The following is a 10,741-nucleotide window of genomic DNA, read 5'->3' as shown; positions in this document are numbered from 1 at the left end:
CTCTCATACCTTCTTCATCTTCAAAACAAACAACCTAGCCAGTCAGCCACATCTCTCTCCCATACGGCCACGAGTCGCGCGACACACACCACCCTCCAGCAAACCAGTCCCTCCCTCTTTCTCACCCGAACCTGAATCGCATCCCAACTCACACCAAGTATGAATTTTTTTTCCTGTCAATCTCTGTTTTTTTTTTTTGTGACATATGCTTTGTGATTTTGTGTATTTGTTGGTATATCCTTACAAAAAAATCAATGTTTGAGCATTATGTGTATTTTTTGTTGATTTTTATAACTATGTCATTTTTCCTATTATTTTTTCAAATTGTGCTACCCTGCCATCTTTTCTTGCTGTGTGATGAAAAAACAAACTCTGTGTTTGAAGGGAAAACATGATTAACCTGCGGGCTGGTTTGAGACCATCAACTCTGTGTTTTATGGCATAAAGTTCGTTCTGTTGCTGCCTCAAGTTGCCTTTCACACCCAAAATTGAACCGTGTCCTTACTCGTTACTCGCATAGGTATGAATTCTTTTTTCTGTCAATCTCTGTTTTTATTTTTTTTTCCTTTTTATTTAGTTTCCTTGTTCTATGTCAATCATTTTGGGTAGTTTGTTGTTGCAGTGTTACTTTGTTTTATGTGTATTTTTTTTCTTTGAAATTAGGGTGTATTAGATCTGGGAGTTGCATAACATTTTTCTTTTGTTGTTGTTTCCTGATTATGTGTTGATTTATCATCATATGTCTCTTCACAACATTGAAACAATGAAACTGCGATTAGATTTTTCTGGTTGCCATCTTTGTTATTTTTTAAGGTAGATGTTATTTTCTTCATGCTGTTGTTTACAGTTCAAGTTATGGAAAAACATTGTGTGATTTCCTCTTTTGTTTTGATGTTGGTTTGAAGGAAAAGATATAGATGTTGTGAAATTGGTTATGTTTGACATCATATTTCATTGTTCACAAACATTGTTAGGATTATCTTCAAAACTGGTTTCTAATTTTCTATGGCTAAGAATGTGTTGCTTTTATAATATAGGATGTATATATGTTCTTATTTCATCTCGAAATAGACTGTCAATTAGAATTTTAAGGACAATTTGATGGTTGGCCGATGGCAGTGAACTTAGGATTGGTTGGCAGTCAATTTAGGGTTGGTTGGTAGTGAACTTAGATTGGCAGTGAACGTAAGCTTGGCAGATGTTTAGGCTGATATTACTTTCCATTTTATTTTTTTGGCCTGACATTTAAGTTTCCATTAGTTTGATAATTTCTTTGAATTTTAGTACATTTAAATCTATTATAAATTATGGGTTTTTAACATGTCTTCATTATGTAATAACAGATGGAAACTACTCAAATTCAAAATGCTTCATCCACGGGCACTACACCAACATCAACTACTTCTCCAACTTCAAAAGCTAATACAGAATCAACCAATGCAGGATCCACCACAGATACAAAAGGTAAACAACCTCAAGTCCTTGCATCTAGGAAAAGAAATGTTGAAGATAGAAAAAAGTCACAAATTTGGGATCACTTTACAAAACTTGATGTTAATCCTAAAGCCCCTAGAGCTTAATGTAATTATTGTGGAAAACATTATGCATGTCACACTGTTGTTAATGGCACAAGTAATATGTGAAGTCATTTAAAAGTGTGTAAGAAGTTTCCTTTTGTGGTTGCTAAGAAACAAAAGGTTTTGGTGTTAGAACCTAAGGGTGAATTGGGAGAACAAAATGTGGGAAGTCTTAAGGTAATAGGTTATAATTATGATGAATGCAGACAAGCACTAGCAAAGATGGTTATAATTGATGAGTTGCCTTTTAATTTTGTGGAGGGTCGGGGATTTAAATTATTTGCTAGGACTATGCAACCTAGATTTGACATTCCTTCTCGTTTTACAATTATGAGAGATTTTTGAAACTTTATGTTGAAGATAAGGATAGATTGAGGATAGCTCTTAGGGGTCAACGATTGTGCTTAACAACAGATACATGGACATCAATCCAGAATATTAATTATATGTGTTTAACAGCTCATTGGATTGATAATGACTGGAATTTGCATAAAAGAATTCTTAATTTTTGTCAAGTTTCCAATCATATGGGTGAGACAATTGGCCAAGTTATTGAGAATTGTTTGTTGGAGTGGGGGATTGATAAACTGTTGACTATTACATTAGACAGTGCAAGCTCTAATAATGTGACCATTTCATATTTAAACAATGTGATGAAAGATTGACCAACTAATATATTGTCAAATGAACACTTGCATGTTAGATGTTGTGCACACATTGTAAACTTCATTGTGTGTGATGGCTTGAGAGAGATTAATGTTTCAGTTGTTAAGATTCAAAATGCCATTAGGTTTGTGAGATCTTCACCATCAAGGCATCTTGCATTTAAGAAGTGGGCTGAAAAATTGCATATAGAGTGTAAGAAATCATTGTGTTTAGATGTTGCAACTCGATGGAATTCAACTTATTTTATGCTAGAAGCTGCTGAAAAGTTTGAAAAGGTGTTTGTGAGGTTAGGTGAAAAAGAACCTAGGTATATGAGTTACTTTTTGGAGGTTGATTCAAAGGGGAATAAAAAAAACATAGGGCCACCTAGTTTGGAGGATTGGGAAAATGCAAGAACTTTGATCAAGTTCTTAAAAATCTTTTATATGGTTACATTAAGATTTTCTGGCTCATTGCATGTCACATCAAATTCTTTCTTCAATGAATTGATTTACATGCATACAAACTTTTTGCAATTGTGTAAAAGTAAAGATAGTATTTTAAGTGGAATGGTGATGAATATGATGTTAAAGTTTAAGAAGTATTGGGGTTGTGAAGTAAATCAAAATTTTTTGCTATATGTGGCTAATGTTTTAGATCCACGTTTGAAGTTGAAATATGTGAAATTTTGTTTTGGTGATTTGTATGATCATGACAAAGCACAATTGCTAACAAATAAGGTGAAAGATACTTTGGTGAGCTTGTATGAGTTTTATTTGAAAATTGATGAAGTGGTGGATAATAATAGGCATAAACAGGATGTTAATGCTATTGATGATGTGGAGGTAGATGTTAATACTTTGGCTCGATTCAAAAGACATTTGCAGGAGGAGGATAGTGTGGAAAATAAAAATGAGGTTGATAGGTATTTGATTGAGGGTTGTGAGGATCCTAATGATGATAAGTTAGATATTTTGGGTTGGTGGAAAAGTAATGCTTTGAAATATAAGACACTTTCAAAGGTTGCACAACATGTTCTGGCTATTCCTATATCCACAGTGGCTTCTGAATCAGCATTTAGCACAGGTGGTCGTGTATTTGATCAATTTCGAAGTTCTCTATCTCCAGCAACTGTTCAAACACTCATTTGTTGTCAAAATTAGTTGCATCATGGATCAATTTCAACTGATATTAGAAGCTTGATAAATGATCTTAAAACATATGAAAACCTTGAGTCAGGTAAATTTTTTTTTTATAAACTTGCACATTTTATTTTGTAATTTATTAATTAAATTGTTTGCAATCATCTAACATGTTTAATTTTTTATTTTGTAGAATTTGATGGAAATGTACATTTAGTAACGGATGATAATTAGTCCAAAAGTTTGATGGTAAAAAACTACTTTTTATTTTTACATATTCTAATTTATTTTATCATTTTATAATCTTAGATCTTGATTTTCAGGTTTTGATGTCAATGGTGTCATGGAATCAAAGTGCAATGTTCTTATCATCTTGATGTGCTTTTTTATTGTGATGATGTGCACAATGAAGATTTATATTTTTTGCATGAAGTGTTTTATTTTTTATGGCAATGTTATTTGTTGTTTGTTTTCTTAAACCCTTTTGAAGGCAATGTTTTGTAATTTTAATTTTAATTTGGTGTGTGTGTGTTATTTAAACTTTGATGTATGAGGAGTCCAAACTCCAAAACACAAATATTAGAAAGACTTGAAACATATTAAACACAATATTACCACTAATAATTTAATATAAATTAATATTTAGTGACAAAAAAATATTAAATATATTATAGAATTTTGTAACAAAATTAGATAATATTTACATTAATTATAAGCCTATCAGAAAACCCTTCAGAAAGCCCATCAGAAAGCCCAAAAAAGCTCAAAAAAACAATAAAACCAGTTTTCTGGTTTTTCTGTTAAAAAACCGAACGGAAAACGGTCGGTTTGAACCGGTTTCGGTTCGGTTTCGGTTTGAATTTTTAAGTTTTTCAAAATTTGATTTTGGTTAGTTTTTTAGATAAAAAACAAACCAAACCGGTTTTGCTCACCCCTAGTTAAACCCTGTATAGATGGTTGGTTCAAGCCTAACCCTTCTAAGGTTTAGTTCATTTATGTCACTCCTAGTTATTATCATTTTGATAATGCTTGGTGAATTGACATATCCATAATTGGTGACTTATGATCATGACTTGTGACCTATAGTTTATCAAGTCATGCTAATAAATAATCAATAGGTTTATGTTGGACTTATTGAACCTAATCCATATCCTAGGATATGTTCATGGATAATACATTAAGATTCATTATCATATAGTACCTCAGATTTATTTGTATTTGCAATATTTGTTGAATAAAGATTATATGCCTTAGTTTTATCCAAACAATGATCATTATTGGTTCACCTACTTAGAGGAAGATTTAGTGATATGGAGGTTCTTTTTTTAGATAAAGTTTCTGCAATGACCTATTTGAGGTTCATTGTCTTGTGATGTGCTTTTTTAACAATCATTTATTCATACTTAGCCATACATATATGAATTCTTTAAAAAAAAAAAAAACCAATAATCCTATTATTTGGTTTATAGAATATTAGGTGTTTTATTACTTTAAAAATAAAAAAAGATATTACTTTAAATAAAATAAAATAAAAAGTTGTTGCTATTTTTAATGTTCAAGGACATGGTCCATGCATGTCCATGTAACATAAGCACTAAAAGTGACAAACAAAACTTTGAAAACAAAGATGGATTATTTTTTTTAGAGCCTGTTTGAGTCTGTGTTCTCTTAAATTTTAATTTAATTTTGCTAAAAATTATTTTTTTATGTTTTCATATTGTTTTAATGTGCTGATATCAAAAATAATTTTTTAAAAATAAAACAAATATTATTTTAATATATTTTTAAATTTAAGATATGTTAAACCGTAATTATTACTGTACTTTTACACAACCTTAAAAGATTTTGTACATTGGCTACAGGGCCTTTTAATATAGGTTGAAACCAAAGAGCCTTGCGAACTAGTTACAAGGCCCGAAATGCATGAGGTAGTAATTTGAATGTATTGTTTAGTTGGAAAACCGAGAGGAACCCTTAAAAACACTAAAATCTTCGACGGTTTTAAAATCCATAAGAACAACAACAAAGTGTTGCATAAGGATACAACCAAGAGCATGTCAAATATAATATGCAACTTATTGAGGATCTCGGCCAAAAATTAAAGAAAAATTAAAGTAGAATAAGGACAGTTTTAAAACAGCCAGTGAGGTCTTTGGGGTTCAAACTAGACTAAAATAAAATAAAAGTAGTATCTAAGGGTGATTATTTTTTGTTCCGTTCGGTTTTTATATATATAAAAAAATAATAACCAAACTGAAATTTAAAAAAAAAAAACCGGTTCAAACTGACCGGTTTCGATTCGGTTCAGTTTCTTAGGACAAAACCTGGTTCAAATCGGTTTGGCTTGTTTTTCTGGTTTTGGCTCGGGTTTAGCTTGGTTTTTTCCAAAAAAATTTTTGTTTGGGTTTGGTTCGGTTCAGTTTTTTTATTTTAGGCTTATAACTTTTTCTAGTTTTTTTCCGATTGATTTTTCTAAAATTTTAATCGGTTTTTTTTCGCGGTTCGGTTTTTTAGGACACAACCCTGTTCAAACCAATTTGGCTCGATTTTTCAGTTTAGCTCGGGTTTGGCTCGATTTTTTCCCCTTTTTTTGGTTTCGATTCGGTTTGGTTTTTCGGTTTCAAGCTTATAAAACTAAAACTGAACTAAACTGGTCGGGTTTTTTTAAAATTTTAATCAGTTTAATCAGTTTTTTTTTCACGGTTCGGTTTTGTTTATTTTTTTTCAATTTTCTCAATTTAATCGCTTTTTCAGTTTTTTTCTCACCCTTAGCATCCTAAAACCAAAAATACAATTTCTAGACAGCTTCAGAACTTGGCGAACACAAGCGCATCAAGGGACAGTCATAATCTCATCAGAAGTTCCAAAACATTAAATGTTAGTGGTCCAGATATTACAACAGTATAATGAAGAGAAATAGTAGAGGATATACTTGGTGAATTGACATATCCATAATTGGTGACTCATGATCATGACCTGTCACCTATAGTCTATCAAGTCATGCTAATAAATAACCAATAGGTTTATGTTGGACTTATTGAACCTAACCTATATCCTAGGATATGTTTATGGATAATACCTTAAGATTCATTATCATATAGTACCTAAGATTTATTCATATTTGCAATATTTGTTGAATAAAGATTATATGCCTTAGTTTTATCCAAACAGTGATTATTATGGGTTCATCTACTTAGAGGGAGACTTAGTGATATGAAAGCTCCTTTTTGGATAATATTTATGATAATGACCTATTTGAGGTTCATTGTCTTATGATGTGCTATTTTAACAATCATTTATTCATCCTTAGCCATACATATATGAATTCTTAAAAAAAAAAAAAAAAACCAATAATCCTATTGTTCAATGAATATTGGGTTTAGAGAATATTAGGTGTTTTTATTACTTTAAAAAAAAAAACTTATTACTTTAAAAACAAAAAAAAAAAGTTGTTACTATTTTTAATGTTCAAGGACATGGTCCATGCATGTCCATGTAACATAAGCACTAAAAGCTACAAACAAAACTTTGAAAACAAAGATGAGTTATTTTTTTAGAGCTTGTTTGAGACTATGTTTTTTATAATTTTAATTTATTTTTGCTAAAAATTATTTTTTTTATGTTTTCATATCATTTTGATGAGCTAATATTAAAAATAATTTTTTAAAAATAATAAAAAAATATTATTTTAATATATTTTTAAATGAAAAGCATTTTAAACTATAATTAGTATTGTATTTTTAAACAACCTTAAAAGATTTTGCACATTGGCTATAAGCCTTTTAATATAGATTGAAACCAAAGAGCCTTGCAAACTAGTTACGAGGCCCGAAATGAATGAGTGAGTAATTTAAATGTATTTTTTTGTTGGAAAACCGAGAGGGATCATTAAAAATACTAAAAACTTCGATAGTTTTAAAATCCACAAGAACAATAATAAAGTGTTGCGTAAGGATACGACCAAGAGCATGTCAAATATAATATGCAACTTATTGAGGATCTCAACCAAAAATTCAAGAAAAATAAAAACAAAACAGGGACAATTTTAAAACAGCCAGTAAGGTCTTTAGGGTTCAAACTAGACTAAAATCAAAGAAAAGTAGCATCTAGAGGTTATCATTTTTTATTTAGTTTAGTTTTTATATATATAAAAAAGTAACCAAACCAAATTTTATTTTTTAAAAAAAGCAAAATTGGTTCAAACCAACCGGTTTTAGTTTGGTTCAAATTTTTAGGACAAAATCCAGTTCAAACCGGTTTGGCTTGGTTTTTTCTGATCTAGCTTGGTTTTTTCCAGTTCAGCTCGATTTTTTCAGTTTAGCTCGGTTTTGACTCGGTTTTTTTATTTTTTCCGGTTTGTTTTTTTGTTTTGGGTTCGGTTCAGTTTTTCAGTTTCAAGTTTATGAAACCGAAACAGAACCAAACCGGTCAGTTTTTTTTAAATTTTAATTAATTTTTTTTTACAATTCAGTTTTTACAATTATTTTTTTTTTCAGTTTTTTCAGTTTAATTAATTTTTTGATTTTTTTTTCCTTCTTGAGTATCTTTGAAACCAAAACTATAATTTCTAGACAGCTTCAAAACTTGGCGCCCACAAGCGCATCAGGGACATTCAGAATCTCATCAGAAGTTCAAAAACATTAAATGCTAGTGGTCCAGGTATTATAACAATATAATGAAGAGAAATAGCAGAGGATATTCTGACATTTTACCATTCCGAAATAGCCATTCTCACGTAGGATCAGTCAAGGCTCAAGCCTTTAACCAAGAATTAGTTCTTCATCACAACCATTCTCACGTAGGATCAGTCAAATATATTTTAGGTACCACACGAGCAAAACATGCCAAAGATGTTACTTGTAGACCAAGTTTCTTCGATAATGATAGAAGCAGCACACACTGAAATATCTCAGTCACAATCACAAACTCGCGGTGAATACATACAGTATCCACAGGTATGGAGCCACGTAGGTATAAAAGGGGGCAGTTGATTCATCGCCAGAGATGGCTTAGAACCAAGAGTTCATTATCTAATGGATTTTTTCGTTGCCCCCTTAACTTTTTTTTTTATATATAATTTTTTTATTAAAATATTAATATATTAGGTTAGTAAATTGTTCCTGCAAGGAAGAAGGAAAGTTGTTATTATAATATAATATACACACACAGCTCATTCCCCAAATTTTTCTCAATTTCCCTTTTGTTTCTATATCAAATGCTTAAAAAAATGGAGTCCCCTGACTAACGAAGAGTATTTCGCATTCCTGCCTTTGTTGTTTTGCTATTTTCATAAGCTATTGTGTCACTTTGTTTTTTTTTATGAGTTCTTGTTCCTGCTTTATATTTTAGGCAAAGTTTCTTTATTTTTTCTATTTATTTCATTATTTAATTTTAATTTTATTCTTTTATAATTAGTTATTAAAAATATTAGGGTTTATGATAATTTAGGGGTTTTGATACGAATATGTTCAAATATGTTGAAAATAAATGTTTAAATCTGCTAATTTAATCAATTAAATATTTCTTCTCTTATTATAAATGAATAAATTAATATTCATGCAAAACCACTATTCTTGATATCTCTTGCATTGACAAAGTAGTTTATTGAAATTTAATATTTTTACATGATTTGTTTGTAAGTAAAATATCAAGTAGAAATCATGTTTTTTAAGAATTGTTCCTCTTACACATACACTAGACATTGTTCCTCAATTAAATATCTAGAAATGATTAAGTATAATTTAATCAACATACTTATTATATGCATATAGATATGCATTGAAATAGGTTTTGATTTTGATGAATTGATGTTTATTTTGCTATGAATTTCATATGGAAAATTTAGAATTATTATGTATCTCAACTAACTTTTATTTAACAGTGAATTATTGTGTAGTTGTGTTAATTATTATATAGACACTAATGATGATAAAAAAAAAATCCAGCAGGTTCATATTAAATTAACATGTCACTAGACAAGTATTTCAAGCGTAAATCCCTTGAGGATGAAGAGTCAATCAAAACTTCAAGTCATGTAACTCCATCAAGTTCAAAGAAAAGTCTTATTGAAATCAACCCCGACAACTATAATGTAAGTTTTTTAGTTTAAAAGTATTTTTAAATTAAGTTTACTTGATATGAATTAGTATATATGTTTTGAATTGATTTCTAATATATATCTATATAATATAATATTTGTTAATAATTTACCCCCTCATTAAAAAAACTTTGGCTCCGCCGCTGGGTATGAATATATAACTTAGAGCAGAGTATAAAAACATGCTCTAAAGAAGAAACATATTCATGGGCCCAGTAGAATTAAGAAAATGAAAAATAACTTAGAGCATAATGTAAAAACAAGCTCTAAAGCATTCATGAGTGAAAAAGGAATGGAAAGGAATAGTGAGGCATGCAACAAAGAGAGGAACAGGCTCACCAGCACAGTAACTACGTACATATTCATGGGCATGAGAGTAAAATTAAGAAAATGGAAAATAACCTACGCCCCGCATTAACAAACGTTGATTTTTGTGTAGTAACACACTCTAAAGAAGAAACAATTTCTCTGTCTGACAAATTAATATTTTATTGATCTGACAGTGCGTGCGTGCGTTCATGCACTCCTCCATCAAGACACCTATAATCTTATGGGACATGTCAATGGAACATTGGAGTTCAAGCTGTTCTGTATTTGGTTAACTGGAGAAGACCAAATCTAAATGTGTGAATCATTTGTTGGGGAGCAGGTCAAATACGGTTAAATTCATGTCTGCCACTTTTTTCTTCTTCTTTTTTTTCCTGGGGCTGGTGATCTGATGATGCCTCGCGTGTGCTTGGGTTCAGCGTGCAAGGGAACACGAAAAACAAGCCAAAAGCCAGTCTCCCTGTCATTATGTTCACTCTGTATTTTATTTTAATTTCCAATTATCTTGTTTATCAATTCAAATCAGGTTTTATATATATAATCTTACGAATGCATCTTTCACGTGGATTTTGTGCATTCAAAAAGAATAAATTCTCTTGTATGTTGATTCTAAAACTTGGAAGAAACGGAACAAAGCTCTTTAATCACCATACTTAATCACCCCTCAGGATTAATTACCTCGTTTTCGTCCTTATTTCTTCTTGACTAACCCAGGTAAGGAGGCGCATGCATGTGCATAGGCTCAGACATTGCATGATTCGTTGCTGAGAAAAGATAGAACCATATGCAGCTGCTTCACGTAGAGGGGACCCAACGAACACAGATTTGGTGAAGTATTTCATGGGGGAAGAGAGATCATGTTCGTTATGGAGGTGGATTTCTTGCTTGGTAATTATGACTGTTTATTTAGTGGTCACCTTGTGGGGTTTGTGTGCCTGTTTTGCCCCATTTTT

The 10,741-nt window shown here is 30.8% G+C and overlaps 1 protein-coding gene across 1 annotated transcript; it reads left to right on the top strand.

The window, feature by feature from the left end:
* The first annotated feature begins 1,343 nt into the window (after window positions 1-1,343).
* On the top strand, window positions 1,344-3,385 carry LOC140954545 (zinc finger BED domain-containing protein DAYSLEEPER-like). The gene is made up of 2 exons (XM_073404603.1): window positions 1,344-1,464; window positions 2,880-3,385. Exons 1-2 carry the CDS (start codon window positions 1,344-1,346, stop codon window positions 3,383-3,385), a joined length of 627 nt encoding a protein of 208 aa, XP_073260704.1.
* The last annotated feature ends 7,356 nt before the right edge of the window (window positions 3,386-10,741 follow it).

This window comes from Populus alba, chromosome 14 (genome assembly GCF_005239225.2).
Source record: "Populus alba chromosome 14, ASM523922v2, whole genome shotgun sequence".
NCBI lineage: Eukaryota > Viridiplantae > Streptophyta > Magnoliopsida > Malpighiales > Salicaceae > Populus > Populus alba.
The sequence above is the reverse complement of the archived record's forward strand: the minus strand, read 5'-3'. Positions and strand labels throughout refer to the sequence as shown.